The sequence below is a fragment of the Podarcis gaigeae genome, assembly GCF_964106915.1.
Source record: "Podarcis gaigeae genome assembly, chromosome: 1".
NCBI classification, from domain to species: Eukaryota; Metazoa; Chordata; class Lepidosauria; order Squamata; family Lacertidae; genus Podarcis; species Podarcis gaigeae.
The window spans coordinates 92,250,455-92,273,364 of NC_139678.1; the positions used below are offsets into that span (position 1 = coordinate 92,250,455).

General features: G+C 39.2%; 1 protein-coding gene across 6 annotated transcripts in view; it reads right to left on the reverse strand.

Moving 5' to 3' along the window:
* Positions 1-22,910, reverse strand: part of ADCY5 (adenylate cyclase 5) — a 182,070-nt gene that overhangs the window by 73,387 nt on the left and 85,773 nt on the right. For all 6 annotated transcript variants that reach the window (XM_083734361.1, XM_083734360.1, XM_083734364.1 and 3 more), the window contains 2 exons: positions 4,508-4,657; positions 1,930-2,051 (listed from right to left, as the gene is read on the reverse strand). In XM_083734361.1, coding sequence (XP_083590487.1) covers positions 1,930-2,051; positions 4,508-4,657 — 272 coding nt within the window. The remainder of the gene's footprint in view (positions 1-1,929; positions 2,052-4,507; positions 4,658-22,910) is intronic.

A 22,910-nucleotide genomic window follows, 5' to 3' on the forward strand; every position in this document is an offset into this window, starting at 1 on the left:
ACCGAGACGCTGAGTTTCAAAGAAATGATAATGCTGAGACAGGGAGGTCAGATATTGGTATTGGAACTAGATAGACTTGGCCTCTCAACATTTGCTTAGTTCCATATCTGGTTTCTGAACTGTTGCTAGTGACTACCCAAACATGTCTAACCTGTTTTCTGATTACAAGTCTAGAGCCTTGTTTTTATTAAAGGCAAACTGGACATACCAAACATAACTAGGATAACTATGTGTCTAGGGCTATTGCTTATATATTTATATTTGCCCAGAGTGGCTTGGGCAACCCAATCAGATGAGCCGGGTACAAATAAAACAACAACAACAATTTTGTTTCTATTAGATACAGTAAACTGATTTTTTTACAAGTCTCCTATGTACACCTATCCTTGTAATGAAGGCCACAGAAATTACTGGCCTCAGGAAATTTTAAATAGCCTGTTTTAGTTATTTGTGACATTTTGATGTCTTGAGAAGGGCAGAGGGAGAAAAAAACTTAGACACCAGGAAAATGGCTACTTACAAGTCAGCAGTTATCTATGTGAACTCAGATAAGAAAACCATGTGAAAGCATATATTCACCCTCCTCAGTTATAAATCTCTACCTTTTGGAGAAGTTACACAATATTTAAGATATAAGGATACTATAAAACTCGCAATTTTATGTGTTGGCACAATTAGCTAAATACAGCAAACATTTTCATCTGTTTATCTTAAGACACGCATACTTAATTATGTTCCCTTTCTGAGCTATCTTTTTTCAAACCTCCTCCACCTTGTGACCATTCTCTTATCTTTAATTGTTCTCCCTTCATCTCAGCAAATTGGCCTCCTTTTAAAACTAGTTGTTTGTTTAGATGACATTAATAAATAAGGTTTAAATCCAGTGAGGTTGCTGGATGGGGACTCTGATCTTGAAAGTCTCATTTCAAATACCACAGAAAAGTGTCAAACGTATATAATGCTGGAGTCAACAAGGCCAATTAAGGCAGGTTTCTTCTAATTAAAGAGCACAGATTGAAATGCATAGATCAGTTATGCTGTACTGCTTTGATTTCAGCTGATTAATTTTCAATTAATTTGATAAGATTAATTAAGTCAGTCCAAGCATTTCTGCTTAAATAGTTTGAGTATTGGTGCACTGGTTTAATTTGACTCACTGGGACCAAGTCATTTTAAAGGCAAACACATAGGTTTTTAGTGCAAATTAAGATAATCAGATTATCAGTGCATGAAATCACTTGCTGCCTACGCTAGAAAATATTATTAGAGTATTTTTCAAATAACCTATGAATCTTAGGACTCAAAAGGTTTTAAAAAAGAAGAAGATGACATAGGATTGTATCTGACTCAAGAGTACACCCATTGAAACCAATTGACTTAAATTAGTTATGTTTATTAATTTCAATAGGTCTACTCAGCATATGACTTAGTTAGATAAATCCATAGTGGTAAGTTACTGCTTTGTATTACTTTCAAAATGAAACTTCACTTTTCATGGACATTTGAGATAAGAACGTCAAATTATTTCTATAATGATTAAACAACAAGACGTAAAGACAAATCAAATCTGTTTTACCTCCTATGTGCATGGTTTTCCCTACATGTGACACCAGCAAAGATTAGTCTCTCACTCTCTACTCTCATATACAAACTTTATAGAAGGGAAGGGAAGGCAGGAAAAGACTAAAGAAGTCATCCTTAAACTCACACCAAGGCCTGAAGTCTGTTTGGAGTTGCTTTGAATTTTGTTTCCCTCTCTCCCTTAAAGATATATCTGTGATTTGCAGTTCTGCTGCTAAAAATGGCAAACAAAGAATTTCCATTTATGCTTACCTCTCAGACATACATATTGTTTGCTTTAGTTTCGTTTCTTTTTAAAACATGCTACCATGTTGTGGGTTCATTCCACGCCTTTACCGTTGCACTTACCTGACATTGTCATGCTTCTGTATGTAAATTTTATGAAACATCATATCTTCTTTTTTGGCATTAATGTCAGCTTTCATCTCCATGGCAACATGGCGAGGAAGTACGGAGAGCAGGAGGCGCTCCTGTGGTGTTAGACAGATGAGCCAATTAACAAGCCTGCTCTCTATTTAACAACACAAACACACATCTCTTCTAATCTCATATAAACAAAATGAAGCTATCAGTTCTGCAGTGAATGGGCAGAATCATGGATATTTTCCATAAAGCCAGCCTTTATGTAAGATCCTATTCTACTCAGTAATTAAGCAAGTCATAATCCATCAGATTTCTCTCCAGTTCCAGTTTAACTTCCTTTCAAGTTAGACTCTCCAATGTTAGCAACATCAAAAGGTAGCTGTTTTAACGGAGTTGGTGGTGCACAGAATACATGTTGACTGTGCTTGTGGCCATTCCACGGGCTCTGTAGGCCATAGGATAAAATATCATTCATGAAATTTGGCTTCATTTATTTGTTATGTAGCAGCAAATCCAATTTCTAATACACATTTATGGCTTCAGTAACTATGAAGAAATGACAACAAATGACTTTTGTATTTTGTATTTCTTGTGTCAAATGTGAAGGTTGAAGATCAGAACTCTCTACTGATACTGAAATGCATGAGCATTGTCCTGCCTTCTTCTGGCTTACAGTCCCAGTGGAGGTCAGGTTAATGCTATAAGCCATATTCTAAAAAGCAGGGTCACAGCAAGGGATGTCCAGTCAAATCCAACCAGATTATGGGCTGGGTAATTTGTCAGCACCCTGGAGAGCTCACACCAGCCAATGCTTGCTAGGACTCACTTAGGAAGAGCTGTTGTCTCAGCAACACAGCCTGAGGTGCTGTGTATTCTTTTAAGGACCATTGCCCTGTTCTGGAACTGCTGGCTCCTATGGCTTGGAGGCAGTGAAGAAGGAACTAATGTCCTCTGTGATGAAGAAGTCCAGTAAACCCACATTATCTTTCACTCTGAGTCTGCCTCTGAGCTAGGACTTGACATCTTTCCGCAGGGCCGGCAAGACAGAGCTGTTCCACCAGGCCTTTGGTCAGGGCGCAGCCTGACTCACTCCTTTGGCAATCTTTACAAAACTTTAGTTTATGGTTGCCATCTATTTTGATTTTAATTAATTTTATAATGTTTTTATAATGTTGCACTGTTTTAGTGTTGTTGGCCGCCCTGAGCCCGGCTTCGGCTGGGGAGGGCGGGATATAAATAAATTTTATTATTATTATTGGATAGAGAATTGTGGCCAAATAATATAAGAAGCACCATCTCGCTACTGGAAACTTGTGTACTTTGCTGCTTTGCACATGACAACAAGATAATCTTCTCCATTGCACTACACAACAATTGTTCATAAAGGTTGCACCTGGGAAATTTTATGGGCCCAAAGTACATGTGTTTAAAGATGCATAAACATGCATGGATGACTTTCACATTTTAAACGTTTGCCTGGGAAAACACCAGTTTCATATTCTCAGTAGTGCATTTTCTCAGTCCCTGTATGAGACCAAAACAACCAGAGCAGAAAGATAGCAAAGTAACACATTTTTCTCAGGATATTAAAAAAGCACTAAAATCTTTATTGTGTACATTAGAACCAAAAGGGTTCAAAAGGTGACATATGAATCACTGACACCTCAGTTTCAGAAGTAATTATTACATACTTGTGAGTCTCTAAAAGTGAATTCCAAAGGCTTGTAGCCAACTAAATTCTATTCAGAGTGGACCCATTGAAATTAGTGAATCTAAATAAGTCATGTTCATTGACTTCAATGGGTGTACTTTAAGTAGGACTAGGATTAGATGCAACTCCAAGTTCCTTTTATCTATTTACATTAGATGGAGTTGGGCAGCTGGGTACAGGATAACAAAACATGCATCTGTGCAATGTGGGTGGAATCAGACTTAATTTCTGTCTATAGATGTATCATCAGTCCTCTTTAGATCATTGACAATTCTCTACATGCATCTTAAAGATGCTCTCAAATTAACTAGATAGCTCACAGACACTCTACCATGAACCACACTCACAGAAGGATGCTACTAATTAAAGCTGATGAAGTAAATTAATGTTCTGTGATAACACCGGAACCAGGAACACAGTTTTGGCAAACTACTCAGTGCTGCAAATCAAAATGTTCTCAGGAGTAGGATATTTCCCCAATTCATGATGGTTACCTCCCTCACCCCACAGACCACCTACTGATTTCTCCCAACCTGATAGATATATTAAAGCTTTTGGGCCAGACTTGGGCTTTGCCTAAGCAATGATCACAGCTGAACCTTGGAGAACATCATCATAATCCTGGGAACTTTTCTCCTGCAGCCACAAAAGGCAGCAAAAGCCAGGTCTCTATCAAATCACAACTTCAATCAGAATTACTTGAACATTCTGTATTCTTCCTATGCAAGACCCATATTGCCACACAAAAAGCCCAGAAATTTGTTCACCACAAAATATATAAAATAAAATAAGATAATCAAGCTAAAAAACCCCTCATCCTTGAATGTATTATCATCATCATTTTTCTTTTACCTGTTGCTGGTTTTCTCTCTGAGAATGTAGACGAGCTTGAATGCATTCCCTGGTCTCTTGAAATGCCTGTCTCTGGGACACCTCAGCTGGATAGTGTGTACACACACCTACAATGTTTGTGCAGATGAAGATGAGGATGTTGGACACCAGCTGCATAAGAGATAGTGGAAGGAGAGAAAGACAGAACTGGTTACAGTCCAGATACCAGGGTAAGAATAGCACCAGATCCAAGGCCAGAATGCCCTCTTCTGAACCATGTATGTAATCACTGTCTTCTGCTCTAAGCAAATTATCTTTATGGAAGTCAATAGCTGCAGAAAGAGTAACAATATTTATCCTCTGGTCCTGCTTACAGAAGAGGTCACATAGGCAGCCAGACACAGTATATTTTCCTGCTGTTTTGGTTAACAGATTTGAAGATACCTCTTGCTTTGCTTTAAAATATGGTCATACACACGGCAATAACCATCAGCATCTGAGTTCTGGAAAGTTTTAAAGAATCCCATTAGGGAGATGACTAAGCACCTAACTCAGAGATGGGCAAATATCCCAGTCTTTCTACAAAGAAGTCCACTTTTGATTACTCTAATCACACCTCATTTCAGTAATGTAATTTAAGGTAGTGACAGGTACAGGGATCATTTTGTGCAGCTGTTGTTTTGGAGTCCAAAACCCTTGCCAATCTACTGCAAATCACTCAGAGATCTAACGTAAGATTTATATCTTTTTTTCTGCCGGCCCTGACCTAGTCTACTATCAGGCACACATATATAACTACAGTGGTACCTCGGGTTAAGTACTTAATTTGTTCTGGAGGTCAGTTCTTAACCTGAAACTGTTCTTAACCTGAAACTGTTCTTAACCTGAAGCACCACCTTAGCTAATGGGGCCTCCTGCTGCCGCCACGCCGCAGGAGCACGATTTCTGTTCTCATCCTGAAGCAAAGTTCTTAACTCAAGGTACTATTTCTGGGTTAGCGGAGTCTGTAACCTAAAGTGTATGTAACCCGAAGCATATGTAACCCGAGGTACCACTGTACACTACAATTTGATGCCATAGTCTATACTTAATGGCTAATCTAAGCCTGAAGAAAAATCAGGGAAAAATAAAGCTAGTGTGACACTTTGGAGGAACTGATTGGTTTCTGATCAGCAGACCATGGTGATTCTTGCACACATATCTCAAAAATCCTTGGGAGTTGTTATATCACTTATCCCCTACCTCTCCAAACCCAATGAGATGTTTAGGCAAAGTTTAAGTAATTTAAAGGGGCTAGTATGTTAAGAACAGTAATGAGGAACCTTCCAGATGCTGTTGGATTCCAATTCTCATCAACTCCTTTCTTTAAAAGTAGAGCAGCAGGTGTCTCTTCCCCAAGTTGCCGGTACTTCAATAATATTTCCCCCAAAACTGGTTTACAGCCTGACAGCCAGCACATTAACTAGTAAATCAGTTGTGATGCTTGACTGCCTCTTTGCACATCTGCAAAGACTTGAAACCAAAAGTGGCTCCAGATGACAGAAAAGTGTTTGCATATAGGGCTGCAGGTAGTTAAGATAGGGAAAAGCAAGCAGATTCGGCTCCTGCATACCATTTTTGCTTTTAAAGGTCAGATCTCAGGCTCAGGCAACAACTTGTAGCTCTGCAATATAATTGTCCTGCCCTCTGTCCACAAATCTGCTCTAGAGGATTGCGGGGATGGAACCTAGAGCAGGTTTAGGGGGTGCTATGTGGCAGATGATGTGTGTATATTCATATGGTTTTGCAATGAGGTTTTTTTTAATGCTTCTGTTTTGGTTTTTAATAGTGGTACCTCGGGTTACTAGGACGCAGGTGGCGCTCTGGGTTAAACCACAGAGCCTAGGACTAGCCGATCACAAGGTTGGCGGTTCAAATCCCCACGACGGGGTCCCTGCTCCTGCCAACCTAGAAGTTCGAAAGCACAACAAAGTGCAAGTAGATAAATAGGTACTGCTACGGCAGGAAGGTTAACGGTGTTTCTGTGCGCTGCTCTGGTTTGCCAGAAGCAGGTTAGTCATGCTGGCTACATGACCCGGAAGCAAGATGAGAGCCGCAACCCCAGAGTCTGTCACAACTGGACCTAATGGTCAGGGGTCACTTTACCTTTTTACCTCAGGTTAAGTACTTAATTCGTTCTGGAGGTTTGTTCTTAACCTGAAACTGTTCTTAACCTGAAGCACCACTTTAGCCAATGGGGCCTCCTGCTGCTGCCGCGCCGCCGGAGCATGATTTCTGTTCTCATCCTGAAGCAAAGTTCTTAACCCAAGGTATCATTTGAGACGGGGGGGGGGGTGGCCCTCAAGGAACTAAGCTGGGGGAAAGGACCACAGTGTTAGTTCATTTTACCAGAAAGGATACCGACTTGTTAAGGGCATTTTATGCTAGAGAAAGTTATTCCTTCCTTCAATCAAAATTGTTTTAACAAAGGGGTTTGTGTCGGCTTCCAAACTCCTTTCTCAGATTCTGAAATTTTGATTGTGGTCTTCTACTTATTGCACTATGTTTAACATAGACTAGTTTCTTGAAGGCAAAGTACCTCTGCTTAAAAGTGTTTTATTTCAATGTTCCTTGGCAGAACCTTAGAAGGACATTCAACCTACCGAGTTGCCCTTTTAACATATCCTTAGACATGTATTTCTTTAGAATGCCATTACTGCATTGGCACTTCATTAGAACACTTTAATCTTGGCCTAACATTCAGATGCCTTCAATTATTGTGCCCGACTGCATAAATGTTTCAACATTCATGGAATCTGCGATGAGCTCAGAATTTTATAAAATATATGATGGATGACTATAATTATTAGCACTTACTGATATTTGCATATATGGCATGAGAGCTGAAAATAGGATAGCCTTTCTTTTTCCTTCCCTCGTATTTCAAAGTCGCGCTTCAACTTCTTTGACAGAAAGGCTTTTAATTTCATTCCAAATACTCCCACTCCCAGAAACATGCTTTCTTGGTGAGATTCAGCTGTTAGATCACAGCAAAATATTATTTCCAGGCAAATGAGCTATGGAATTTATATCCCATCTATTCACAAATTTGATCTTCAAAGTGGCTCACATATATCACTAAAACAGTATAAATCAGTTGGTTACTTGGAATAGCTACATTTGTTCTGCATTTTACAGAAACAGAAACTCAAAGGCAATATTTCAAAGTACATTAAAACAATATATAAAGATATGAAGGGGAAATTAGGAATAAATACACAAATTTCATGCCCATTTTATGTCTGACCAATTATCTGTCTTAAGTTAAGGAACTTTAGCTGTAATCATTGCAAGACTTAAAGACTGGGAATACATGTCACACTAAGCCAAACCATGGTTTAGCAGGCCTATGTGAGTAAATGGACTCCTAGAGAAGAATTGCTTTGCTTCTCCATAAGTCTTTTTGCTACAAACCAAGGTTTTTGCACAGTAAGCCAAAGTTTTGCTTAGTGTGTTGTTTAAACCCAGATCACAGCTCATAGTTAGTCTGGAGAGAGTTTGTTCCGGAGGCTTTTCAGATGTGCAAGTGGCTGCAGGAGAGAGGAGGGGACAGGGAACTTTCCTTCTGGGAATTTCCATATATTAGGATCCAAGCCATTATCTTTCTGAATTTTATGAAATCCATGTTGTAAAGGTAGAATTGTATGGATGGATAGATTTGAATATTACAAAGCAAAGAAAGCAGCTTATTTTTAAAATTGTTAATACTGTAGTTTAAAATTAATTTATGCTATTTCAGTAATGTAACAATATAATAGGGACGCGGGTGGCACTGTGGTGTAAACCACTGAGCCTTGGGCTTGCCGATCGGAAGGTTGGTGATTCGAATCCCCGCGACGGGGTGAGCTCCTGTTGGTCGGTCCCAGCTCCTGCCAACCTAGCAGTTCGAAAGCACGACAAAAAGTGCAAGTAGATAAATAGGTACCGCACCGGCGGGAAGGTAAACGGCGTTTCCGTGCGCTGCTTTGGTTTGCCAGAAGCTGGCTACGTGACCCAGAAAAACTGTCTGCAGACAAGATTTAAAGAGTGGGAATAATTTTAAAGCATGACAGGAAATGATCTCATGCTCAGCATGGGATACATCTATTCAAACCAAGGTATATCCAGTGATTTTGATTTTAATCCAGTGATTTGAGTTTGACTTAAATGAATATCATCTTCTTTGTATACATATTATTATTATTGTTATTATTATTATTATTATTATTATTATTATATACAACAGTGCTGATATTCTAAGCCAAATAAATTGACTAACATCTATAAAAACAAAAAAATTGTTTTCTGGTGATACAATTTACCTTAAGTAAATTATTTACATATTAAGTGTTGATGTTCCACCTAATATGTAAATTCTGGACGAAAGTTAAGATGGTTAGTAAGAGAATGAGAACAGAAATCTATTTAAAGATAATTATGAAAAATGTTGGTCTGAAATTAAAAGAGATCTAGATGTATGGTCAAGATTGAAACTTTCCTTGTCAGGACGTACTGCTGTTATCAAGATGAATGTATTGCCAAAAATGTTGTTTTTGTTTCAAACTTTGCAAATAGTGGATAAAATGGAGTGTTTTGGGAGGTGGCAGCGAGATATTTCTAAATTTGTCTGGCAAGGCAAAAAGCCCAGAATCAAGTTTAAGATATTAACTGATGCTAAAGAAAGAGGGGGATTTGCCCTGCCAGACCTAAAGTTGTATTATGAATCAGCAGCTTTCTGCTGGTTGAAAGATTGGCTACTTCTTGAAAACACGGACGTTTTAGATTTGGAAGGATTCAATAATGCTGTCATACCAATAATCTGTGGTATGACAGGGTCAAAATACACAAGGCTTTCAAGAATCATGTTGTTAGAAAAGCATTGTTTAATGTCTGGTCAAAATATAAGGACTTATTGGAAAACAAGACCCCAAGGTGGTTATCGCCAATGGAGGCTAAGGCCCCGAAAAGACTCAATATGGAGGCCAAATGGCCGAAATATTGGGAAATAATAGAAAAAGATGGAGACAATTGGAGGCTGCAGAGTATGGAGAAACTAAAGGGGAAAGTGCGAGATTGGTTACATTATGCTCAGATCAGAGAAGTTTTTAAGCTAGATAAAAAATTAGGATTCCAGGTGGAAAAATCAAAATTAGAAACAGAACTGTTAGAACCCAGCTCTAAGATACTTTCAAGAATGTATAACTTGCTGTTAAAATGGAATACACAGGATGAAACGGTCAAATCAGCTATGATAAAATGGGCACAGGACATTGGGTACAACATCATGTTTGCTGACTGGGAAAAGTTATGGACCACAGGTTTGAGATTTACGGCATGTAATGCCTTGAAAGAAAATATTATGAAAATGATATATAGGTGGTACATGACTCCAGTCAAGCTTGCAAAGATATATCATGTGTCTGACAATAAATGTTGGAAGTGTAAAGAAGCTGAAGGAACATTCTTTCACCTCTGGTGGACTTGCCCCAGAGTGAAGGCTTTCTGGGAAATGATATATAATGAGCTGAAAAAAGTATTTAAGTATACCTTCCCTAAGAAACCAGAGGCCTTTCTTTTGGGCATTGTCGGTCAGAGTGTGCAAAAGAAGGATCGAACCTTTTTTATGTATGCTACAACAGCAGCAAGGATACTCATCGCTAAAGGCTGGAAAACTCAAGATTTGCCCACACTGGAAGAGTGGCAGATGCAACTGATGGACTATATGGAACTGGCTGAGATGACTGGCAGAATCCGAGACCTGGGAGAAGAACTGGTGGAGGAGAACTGGAAGAAATTTAAGGATTATTTACAAAAACATTGCAAATTGTATGAATGTTAAGAAAGATGTAAGATTTATATTAACATGGCTCCAATAAATTAGTAATAAGGAATATAAATTTGAATGTAATTGAAAGAAAGGATAAATTTTGGATTAACAATATTTTATAATTAAGCTCTAATAAGAGAGTGGCTAAATTTTAAAATTTGAGACCTTAATATTGGAAAACTTTATTATATAAATTAAAATAAGTTAATAATTTGCTGTTAAAATTTTTGAGTTTAGCAAGCAGGAACAAGAGGTGTGAGGAAGTCCAAGGAAGTGTATGAAATGTGGATACTGGAAAATGTTATGCTATTATGTGTTCTTTATTGTTAAACAGAAACCTAATAAAAATTATTTAAAAAAAAATAGTAAGAGAATGATCAATAACAAAATATTGCTAGATGCTAAAATAATGTACTAAAATTCACTCAGCAGATCATATCAAAAACACACCGCCCATTCATTTCAAACCTTTTATTTGCTTCAATATTTGTAATGACAAAGAGAGAGAAATACTAAACCATCTATATGTAAAGAAATTTGGCAATTACTGAAGCTCTGTTGCCTAAGCAAACAAAAACATAAAGCTTAAAGAAGAGAAGTCAGCACAAATAAAAATTACTATAGAGTAGCATCCTTTTACTAATTATAGGAAGAGAAAAATCATAGAATCAATGTCATATAAGGGTGGGGTTTTTCGCCTCACAAAGATGTTTTATCTTTTTATTCTTTTTGTATAATAATAAATGTAAAACAGTATTAAAAATATTCATAAGCAACAGTAATGGATCAAATCAAACATCCTAAAAACAGAAAAAGCAGCCTATTTAATGTGAGAGACTGATTGCCAGGAATAAATAAAGCTAGTACAAGATTATTAAATGCTATTGCATTAGCTGTCAGATGCTGTCAAATATGGACTTGACTGTATATCAGCTGCGAGAATCCGTTAAATGCTGGTTGCTATATGTAAGATGCTGTAAAATGTTGGCAGCTGATTCTGAATATCAAATATTTTTTGAATATTCACACATTCACATAATATTTGCTAACAAAATTCACACAGCAGAATGGATTTTAACTCTTGTGTAGCTTCTTTGTACAAACTAAGAAGTACAAAATATGTAGCTTCTTAGTACAAACTTTGCAAACTGTTTAATGAGGAATAACAATTTCACAGAGAACTCTAAAAACTAGTAAGCAAGAAATGAGCAACAGCAGATTACAGGATGTGTTGCAGACTGTTCTCATTTCCTTGTACAGTTATGTGTAGCAGATTGCACACACAAAAAATCATCTTTCTGCATACATCTTTAAATATGTAAAACTGACAATATGGTAATTCATTGCCCTACAGTATCTATTTACGCTGAATTAGACCCAATACCACCCTGCTTTGTTTATAGCTTTCACATGCTATGAATTTCCCCCATAGAGCCCATATATTCAAGCAATCAAAGACCCATAACATGGGAAGGCATTGGCAAGTCTTCCCATCAACACTGCAGTTAATTATAATGAGTTACTCAAGGCACACAGCATTATTGGAAAACTACCCTCCATGTCTCTAGTGCCTTTTACACACCACTAAGAACAGTGATTATACAAATCACTCTACTGTAATTCTCTGCAAAGTCAAGGTGGCAAAGCACCCAAAAACAGTTTGAAGTAGCCATTCTTGAAACAGTATATGTGTGTGTTTCATGCAACACTTGACTAAAGTGAGACAAGAGCTGAAAGTCTTATAAATGAGCTTTCTGCCCCCCACTCCCCTGAGAGCAAACAATACTAATTCTCATCATCGTAACGGGATGAAATTCAATTAGGAAACCGAAGCTGAGATTCCTAAGGGAATTAAATGGATTCTGACTAATTTCTAACGTACCTATAACTAAAAACATTGCTCAAGATTAGCTGCGAGTGAAATACAGGAACTGCACCTGAACTAGAAAAGATAGGGGCACCAAAGGATTTTTAAGAACACAAGACTTTTTGTCAAAAAATTACTGAGAGTGCACTGGTAGTCATGTTATTCACACAACAGCTGTACAATTTAGCTGTACATAAAGGTGATCTCCTTGCAATCTTCACTTGGCCAGTCACAACCCTACAATGTCTGAAGTTTTCCCGCTCCCCAAAAGGATTCTGGCCTTTCTCTCTTTGCTGCACCTATGCTTATAACTACATCCCTGAATAGGTACCCCAGGTATTTAATTATCTACCTACTTTTCTTCCTTCCAGTGTTTCCTCAAAACTCACCTTTCCCAAGTTCTTTGGAATAATCCCCTAGACCAGTGGTTTTCAACCTTCCTGAGTCCACGGCTCCCTTGGCCAACCACATTCTTTCTGCGGCTAACCTGTGGGAGCCACTTACATTCAGGTTCCATTGTGTGTAAGGGGGAATTCCCCCGTTCCACCCTGCCTTCTTTTGGGCGATGTTTTTGGCAAGCGCCTAAGTGGGAGAACACATGGCGATGGGAACCCAAGCAACACTGCTGCTTTGCAGGGCTGAGCTGACATACTCCACATGGCAGCCCCAGCCTGCCTTTCCTGAAATTAGTGTGCACATGGGGAGGAGAAGGCAAAACAAGATTAAGATCAGAAGCAGAAATGTTTTGTTATTGTGGAGAACGAAAGCGAGAAACGCAGCGCAGGACACACATGGAGACATGGTTCTTTTCTGCAACATTCTCCCTTTCCCCGTAAAGCTGGGTGACTGTTAAAGGGGGGAGTGTTGCCTGTGGAGAGAGGTAGAGAAAATAGTGGGGAGGGATGTTGGGGTAGAAGGAGAGAGAAACCCAGAAGACACTCCTCACTCTCAGGATTATTTTTAAATCCCTCCATACAGATCACACACACCATCAAGCTACTCTGCTATTTTTATTGCATTTCTCAAGCCCTTGGTGTAAAATTAAGGAACTGTTAGTTACTGAAGACAGGGAGGATTTTTTGGGGGGAGGGGGTGATTTTAAGAAGATAAACATGGTGGGGGAGAGATGCAGGAAGATAATGGGCTGCAAGTTAAAGCTACTCACTCCCTTGAATGTTCCTTGGAGAGAAAGAGAGAGACAGATAATTCAGGAAGATATGGACTGCAAATATATGGACTGGAAGATATGAAAGAATGCCCTGACAGGGTTCCCCTGCATGTTCCTCAAGTCACCCCAGGGTGCCATGGCACACTGGTTGAAAGCCACTGCCATAGACCAATGTTTCTAAAACTGTGGTAACTTCCCAACATGCTGCCCATTTCCAAGGGTTAAAGCATAATAAACACTGGGCCATATTATTACATGGGATCGTAAATTATGCCATACTGTCATGATCCGATTCTTCTGATGCAGCTATTGCACTCCTTTTCTCTTTTCACATGATTATTTTGTTTTCAGAATAAAATCTGCATGACTGAGGTGAAGCAGGGCAACAAAAGCATATGGAGTCTCTCTGCCTGGGTCTGAGAAGGTATTGTATTCATTTGAAACAAGGTGCTTAAAGAAACATTTTCAAAAAACACAGCAGTGAAACATGGGGCATTATTTTTACAATCCCACCAACGAAAACATCTGATATCCCTTCTCTGCCAGTTGGGATAAATGTATGTACTAGTCCTCATTTTACAGAAGTTCCTTTCATGCATGAATTATATGAAGAGGTATCATGCATCAAAAGAGGTAGCTGCTGTGATCAGAGAGGCCAGCAGTGACCTGGACCCAGATTCAGAGACTGAAGGACCATTGTTACCAAGTGGAAGCCCTTAGCACCACCATTGAACTGGGAACCCCCAGCAACCATATGATAACAACCTCTGAACCAGAAGCAGAGACTGCAGACCCTGAACCAAAGTTCAGCAAGGGGCCAACACACCTGACATCAACACGGGTAGTTTATAGATTATTTGTTAAATTTTTATTCCTATCCTTTCTCCAAGGAGCCCAGGGCAACATACATGACTAACCTCACTCCCAATTTGTACCTTCACAACAATCCTGTGAGGCAAGTTAGGCTGACAGAATATGACATATACCAGTGAAATTCATGGCTGTGTTTTTGAAGCAAACATTTTTGTTGGTGTTGTTACTTTGCTCACACAAATGGCTCAAGGCGACTTACAGAAACACTGAAACACTAAAAACAAGTATGACAACCAATCAATAAAACCCGAAAACACTACTACAAAGATAAAGGACAGGTCTTAGGTCCTATCCCATAAGAGAACCTGAAAATACACGAAATTCTTCAAATTAAGGGCAAAAAGCCTGGATAAAAAGGAAAGATTTTGCCAAATTACATTTGTATCTAATTTGCTTTATCTTTTCTCCAAGGATACTTTCTTCATTTCAAAAGATAGAACTCTTTCATCAGTTTCATCCTGTTGCTTTAAAAACTGAAATGAATAGGTAGAGTAACCCTATTATGTAGTAATTCAGAGGGGAAAAGCCTGGTACTGTACAGTCACCACAAACAGAGCGAAACACCATCTTGTGTCAATATGCTGCACCACTCTGCTACATTTGTATTTGATTATTCAAACACCAGATGCCATTCAACAGACAATTATAGGCAGAAAATATGCTTAAAAGAGAGATGGTGTCAAGATAACCTCTGTTATTTTCTTACCTGTGACATGAATAACAATGCAAGTTATTAAGCTGCAGAAACTGGTGCAGGAGCAAGCAGATATATTTTCCACTGTTCAGATTCATTGGATGGTTACGGATTCCAGTATTATGACTATCCACTTTCTCTACACTGTGCACCATTTTACACACCTGCACAAAGTCCAAACATTATTTTTTGTCTAGATTAAAAAGCCCCAAAGGTTGTAACTCTTCCCCATAGGCAAACTGCTTCAGCCACTTGATCATTTTGGTTGCCTTTTTCAAACTGCACCTTTCCCCAACACAACAATATACTTTTGAGATATAGGGACCAGAACTATACATAGTGTTCCAAGCTCTGGTTGCAGCATGGATTTGCATAAAGGAATTTTGATATTGGCAGTTTTATTTTTGATCCGTTTCCATTTCAGGGCCTTGTTATGCAGAAGTTAAGGACTGCAATTTTGGAACACCCTCATTACAGACACGTGTTAAGTGGTCAAGTCTTCTAGAAAAGTCGGCAGTTGGATCAAAGGGACATGATACCAAATACGGACCATGGACCTGAAGCTTAGTCAGTGAATTTAGCAACGGAATCAGCTGCAAAATAAAATAGAAAAAATATTGAATGCTCCATTGCATTACTGCTGCCCCCTTTAGTTTAACAATATATATATACATGGAAATAATTATAAATTTTTACAGCAAGGAAAATTTCCTATTGAAAAGAATTTTCCCTTCTATTGGTTGCCTGAGGTTTTAGACCCTGTAGTCTTCTAAAATAATGTTCTACTCCATATTATACAGCGCTGTCCACTATCCAGGATTAGTGTGGAAAGATCAGGAAACTGATTTCTTGCCAGTGTGCAAGGTAACATTGTCATGGAGAGATACAGCATTGTGGCTGACAACTTTGAAAGGATTCAAGGCTCTCCCATTATTCATTTCTTGTACTTCTAATAGATTTCTCTTGACAACCAGTTCTGCTTTCAATATCTTTCCCTGATAACAGTTCTCTAGAGGTACAGCTGATATGAACCCTATCTACCAGTGGAGTAAACTAGCAGGCTGCCTGCACATGGTTGACCTCTATTATTGCGACTCCTGAGAAATTCCAGGATCTACAGCCTGGCTGAAGACAATTTTCCTCTTAATGCCAGACAATTTCCCCTTAAGAATTTCTGCCATGCAGGAATGGGTCTTTGCAGATATGGAAAGTCAATATTCATACTGTACTGGAAAGCCCAGCTAACACTTGAACCTCACAGACTTCATGTAACGTCATGGAAAAGCAAAAATATGTACAGGAAGTGTCAATAATATGGAATCCAACAAAAGACCTTGGAGAGCATCACATAATGCCTCTTCAGGCATTCAGTATTACACAAGGAGCATGCTAAGTCCACAAACCCATCACCATTCCTGTTGGAGGGTGACCCTGTGAGGCAGGGAGCCTCCCGTACTCATGGAGTCTCTCTGAACATTTTAGAATCCACATTCTACAAATACAGGAGGCTCCCTGATTCACAACACCGGATGACAACAGGAGGAAGAACTAGTGGACTGATCCCCAGGACCTCCCTGTGCACACTTAATTCTGAATATGGCTTTTGTGACTGTAGTTTCTATATACCCAGAAGAGTTGTGTATGAAAAATTATAGAAAAAATCCACAAAACAGCTCCAGTGAAATTCATGCACACTTAGCATTTTGTCATTGCTCTGTATTGCTTGTTGATGTTGCTGAAGTCATTAGATAGTCATGATACAAAGCAACTAATTATGAATATGCCTCAAAGCACTTTACTTCTAGAGAGCCGGATGCGCAGAGACTATTCAAAGTAATCATCTCAGATGACATTGCCAACAAAGATTCATACAGATTGCTTTGAAATAGTTAGTAGTTTGTACGAATCCCATGTCCTTGAGGACTTTCATTAGCTGGCTGTCTCCTGCAATTATGAACTCTGCATGTTCTCCTTTTTCAGTGTAGGGAAACAGCTGTCTAAGAGATGCTTTCACTGACTCATGCACTACAGAGTACCTCCACACTCCTCAGCCATAATCAACCTCTCTAATTAATAAACAGCAAGGATCCTGGCACTTTTTAAGCCAGGAGACTTTTCAACATAGTTACAATTATAGAAAAAACACTTTGTAGATAACTCTTTTCTACCTAGACAATTTTCTACAAATTGCACTATCATTTTTAAATAAATATTTTACATATGTCATATAGAGAGAAGAACAGACAAAAGTGTTGGATCCAGAACATGCTACTTACACTTTGTTCCCAGTGGAATCAGCTACAGCAATGATTCACTGAATTTAAGTCCGTCCCACCCCCACCCCGGTTTATCATCTAGTCTGATGAGTTCTGGAGAACTCAAAGGCTTGAACCCTATTTTGTGATATATTGTTTGGCCTAATAAACGTATTGTCCTAATATGGATTTTGGAATTTTGTATTAAAGGAACAGTGGGAAGAAAGGTGGTCTGAGAAGTTGCAATGCCACTGAACAGAATCACAATCCTAGAAGCAATTGTAACAGGAATGGGGAACCTGTAGCCCTGCAGACTTTGATGACTCCATCTCTCAGCATCCCTGCCCTTTTGCCATGTAGCTGGGACTAGCTGGAGTTCAAAAACTTCAGGAGGACTACAGATTCTCTGTCACTAGAATTCTATGTAAGTTTGTTCTGCCACCCACAAAGCTCTGGAATCTTTCAGGAAGGACCTGACTGCAACATAACTTTCAACTTTTCCCTTTTCTTGCGAGGAATCTTATTCGGAATAAGGTAATTTCCCTTTAAAAAAGGGAAACATTGACAGCTATGGACTACAACTGTTTTTGCTGATTTAAAAAGGCCAGCTGGGCTCATGGAAAGAAATCATGTAAATGCCTTGATGCCTTATTGACAGGAGTTCAAACAGTTTGTTAGATTAAAACAAAAAAACCTGTGCTCACTTGAAATCAAATGAGTTTACCCAAGGCACTCTACAACACAGGCATGTAATCAGTTACATAATTGCCTAATAAAAAGGAGCAAATTATAAGAAGAAATGGTGTGTCACAGCATGAATGCTATTCATTAAGACAAGCCAAAGCAAACAACTCACTTATCTGAAAAATAAAGTTCTTTGAGAGCGGCAGGGGAAGAAAAGGCAATGATCACCTGAAAAAAATATACATTCCTCTCACCCTTAACTTGCTATGGTTCTGCACAAGTTCATGGCTTTGAAACTCAAGGTCCAATCAAACACAGCCAGCATGGCCAATAAGTCAGGGATGGTACTTGCTAAGGTCACTCAGTTTCTTTCTTTGGCTTGCCACTTGCAACATCTCTACTTTATCTTAACTTAAGTCCATTTTCCAAACACTCATTTGTACACCCAATTTATGCTAAATGTCTCTCCACATTTCATAAAATGTTCTTAGTGCTCTTGCATATTGAGTAATGTATCGGGGTCAGTGTAAGACTCCTTCTAATTTCCCTGGTGATGCATTAATTGGTTTGTGATAGGAATATGTACTCCCACTTGCATTTTCTTTTGAGTGAAAAAGTACATTGAAAACACTTGCAGCAGATGGATGATACATCTTACATAAAGCAGTCTCCAAATGGCTAGTGTCTGGAGACAGTCATCCATGTGGCATTACTCTTTCAAGAAGGAGAACTTTAGTGGACTGTGTACAGACAGGGTGGTTGTTTCACAGGTAGAAGACCCCAGTTTGTTTATTTATTATTTTAAGAAAACGTATGCCTTGCCCTTCCACTGCGATCACAACATTAAGGGGCAGCTGGACATGTTACTGAACAGAATGAGACCAATGGCCAATCTAACAGATTATACTCTGATTGGTAGCAGCTCCAACAGAAATATCAAGGGCTGACCCCGGACCTTTTGTGTGTGAAACTATGTGCTGTAACACTGAGCTGCAGTGGCCTCTCCCCACTAATCTCTTACTTTCCTGCAGGCTCTACCTCTAAACACACTCTTCCGCACTTCCAGCTCTTACCAATAGCAATGAGAAAGTTGGGGAGATGGTAATGAACCTGAAGTTACTGATACTCTACAGATAAAGTCCTACTCCAACTTTACCATTTCCCACCTACTTAAAACTGTGAAGACACAATTACTAGAGATATAGCACATGTGCAAATAATCTGCAAATTAAAATTGATTTGTACTAATTCTAGCGGATAAATACCAATTATGAAAATATCAAAGTAATTTTTTGACAATTTAAACAAATACACGTCAGATATACAGTGGAACCTTGGGTTGCAAACACTTCAGGTTAAAGACTCCGCTAACCAAGAAATAGTACCTTGAGTTAAGAACTTTGCTTCAGGATGAGAAGAGAAATTGTGCGGCGGTGGCCCCATTAGCTAAAGTGGTACCTCAGGTTAAGAACAGTTTCAGGTTAAGAACGGACATCCAGAGCAAATTAAGTTCTTAACCCAAGGTACCACTGTATGTCTTTTGCAGGCAGCTTTACCATATTAGTGGGCTAATGACACACTTTTTCATTGAGTAGAAAATTGATTAATACATCACCAAGAAAATTACAAGAGGTCTTGCACTGACCCTAACACATTGATCAATATATAGGAGCACCAGGAGAAATTATGAAACAAGTTAAATGATATTTAACTTTTGGCACAAATTTAGAGTCAAACTAGATGAGACATTGGCGATCTGTAATTGTATCATCTATCTCTTTTAATTCTTTTTAAAAGCAGCAGCTGAGACCCTGACTCTTATCAAGACCATAGTGCGGGAGAAGGTTAATGATTTTACTCCATGCCACTTTCCTAATTTAATCACACACAGATAGTTTTGCCATGATAGGAACACTCTTCTACCCATAGTTTCCCCTAAAAGAACAAATAGTATATTAGTAGTAGAATTTACAGCATGAAAATAGGGGGAAAGTTGATCATCCTACGATACAGATTCAATCCAAGCCCACCTTTCTTTGTTGCTTTAAAGAGAGGGAGGCAGAGAGATGAAATCAAAAAGGGCCAACATCTCATCTAGTTTGGCATTTACTTACAAAAGAGTACTTGCAAAAGTAATTTAAGATCAGCAGCTACCAATGGCAAGACTGAAGGGAACTGAATGCTGTTTATGAAAGCCAGAAAATTCAGGGGTATGGTTGAAGATGTGATACCAATGCAAAGGTCTTGAAGTTTTATGCACTGCTTTCACTTATTTTCCATATCTTGCCAGAAATCGTAATGAGTGTTTCACCAACCCATCCCCAGTAGTATTAATCAACTTCATCTGATCACAGCTTTGCTACTGATCACCCTCTTGTTTATTTAGTAAATTTATCTCCTGCCCTTCCTCCCAAAGGAGCCCAGGACTTCAGGAAGAAGAACTCTTGATATGTACAACATACTTTCATTGTAGGGCATTGTAGACAGAATGAGGTGGATGCCCCAGGCATCTGATTTTAGGCAATGTGAAAGTTCAGCAAATTGTTGCTTTTTAATTTGTTGTTATTGGGTGAAATAGTGCCATGCAAGTAGACTTCCACTTGCACAATGAGAGCTCTCCGTGCCGCTCCAAAATCTGTTCTGGGGAGGGGGTCCCCTAACCCTGTAGAACAGGTTTTGAAGCTGCGTATATGGGAGGAGAGGAAGGGGAAGATGGGGAGAGGAGGTTGACACATGCAATTCTGCCTTAAGCAGCAAAATAATTTGGGCCAGCCCTGACAGTAACTGATAAAGGTCCTTCAGGAATCTACTTTAAAAAAATAATATTTTCTTAGCAGATCTCTTGTACTTGACAGTTTAATTTTCAACATTTATAAATAGAGAATAAAACCCAGCAGGAAGTCTTCAAAAAGGGAAAATCCTGCCTGAACAAGGATGCAATGGATGACAGCATCAAGTCCCTGACCTCTCTTGCCCTGCAATTTCTTGGGAAATTATGCTTTTACTATTATAATACAAGTGTTCCAAGTACACAAACACAAAATACACTAATGAGGACCAAATTAGAACAGCTATTCTTATGTTCCACAGAAAGCATCTGAGCTCTGAATCAGACAAAACATAATAAGACGAGCTGTTTCTCATCTGACTTTCTTGCACAAGATGTTCTACAAAAATCCCTTTTAAGGAGCTCTAAAAGTGACATCAACTCAGGCCAGTGCAATGGGTTTGGTAGCCGGGTACACTTGTCCCAGACCTTGGAGGGTTAAATCATCTGGGAGGCCCTGCCAGAGACCGGCTGCTTTTTTGTTTGAGTTTATAACTTTATTCTGACATGACTCGAGCCCCGGGCCTTGGACAAGTTCTGCACAGGCCTGCATAAACTGCTACTGCTCTGATTGTCTCAAAGATAATGCACTTTACACTGGGACAGCTTCCTTCTGTAAAGCTGGAGGCTAAAGGTGGTTTTTAAGAGGAAGGAGAAAGGGTAGGATGGAGGCATAAATGCCTATGACATATATATTCATTTCTTTTGTCTCATTCTCAGCAAAAAATGCTTTTTCAAGTACCACCAACATAAACTAAAAAAAAGGGGGAGTGGGGAGATATTTCCAATAATGGGATGTGCTTAAATACCCTGCATTATGATGCCTTATTCATTTCAACAGAGCAAATAAACTGTGAGACGAAGTCAATACAGTGCTCTAGATCAGTCCATCAGTAAAAGTACTTCTACTTACCTGCTGGAATGATCTCCCCTCTCCTCTCCTAATGCACTGTTTGGGGCAGGGCAACAAGGGGAAACCCCACAGTCTTTGCGCAGGCTTCCCTGGTAGGACCCATTAGTTGAATCGGGCCCAAAGTTTTGAAAAGTTTGCCCACAGCACTTGAAAATGGCCTGTTTGGTGTCTGAAAGTGGATGGTCCATGTTGGAAACCCCAATTCAGGTACAAAACTCCATAGATGACGAATGGACAAATCATTCTCTTTGACTATCACCCTACTCACAGTTTGTGTGACAACAAGCAAGCAGTGTAGCCTTAATTATAAAAAAAAATTCTATGAAGAAAATTCCATTCTGTTCATGATATATTGATTCTTTTTATAAAGATTCACTTACTTGACTATTTGCTGATTCCTCCACTCCCGCAGCCCCTGACACTACCTCCCAGACTCGGCTACCTGCCCCCCCCAACCCTTTGGTGCATATTTGGGAACAGGAGGGGGAAGAGAGAATAAATGAAAATTGCTACCCCTGCTTCTTCTGCCAGTGGAATTTCACTCACAGGATCTTGGAATCCAACCCATAATATACATACATCAGAAACAATTTTATGTTTAATTGGGCATTTGTCCTCTTATCACTACACACCCACCCCACCCCAAACCAAGCATGCCAGAGACGAACAGATTAAAAAAGTGAGGGCTGCAGAGTGTTGTAATGATCACAGAAGCATACAGTGAAACAAATCATCTTCAGAGAGGAGCTGTCAGAATATATAGAACATCTTACAGCAATTAAACTGGCGAGGCCTCAACATGAAAGGTAATTCAAAATCAAAGCTTGTTCCAGGCTGATCAGGCTGCTGTGTCTTATAAGGGAGTGCTGCTGTCAACCTCCTGCCTCACCCTGAAGTTTATTCTATAATCTTAGGCCTCAGCTGCGGACTATGCCATTTACAGCATTCATCATCATGCCACTTTAAACAGCTGTGCCACCTCAAAAGAATCTGGGAACTGCAGTTTTGTTACAGGTGCTGAGAGTTGTTATAGGGGAGACCCCTATTCCCTCCACAGAGCTACAGTTCTCAGAGTTCCTTAGGAAGAGGGATTGCCTGTGAAACCACTCTACGAACTATAGCTCTGTGACTGTTTAAAGTGGTATGATACTGCTTTAAAGGTACAGCCTCTCTCCTTCTTACGCAGCTGCCTTACATCCATTTCCCACCCAAACCCCCTTTCCACACAATTCTTATAAAGGAAAGGACACACAAGAAGTCATTTTTCTCTCACTATGATTATCTGCAGAGAAAGGAGA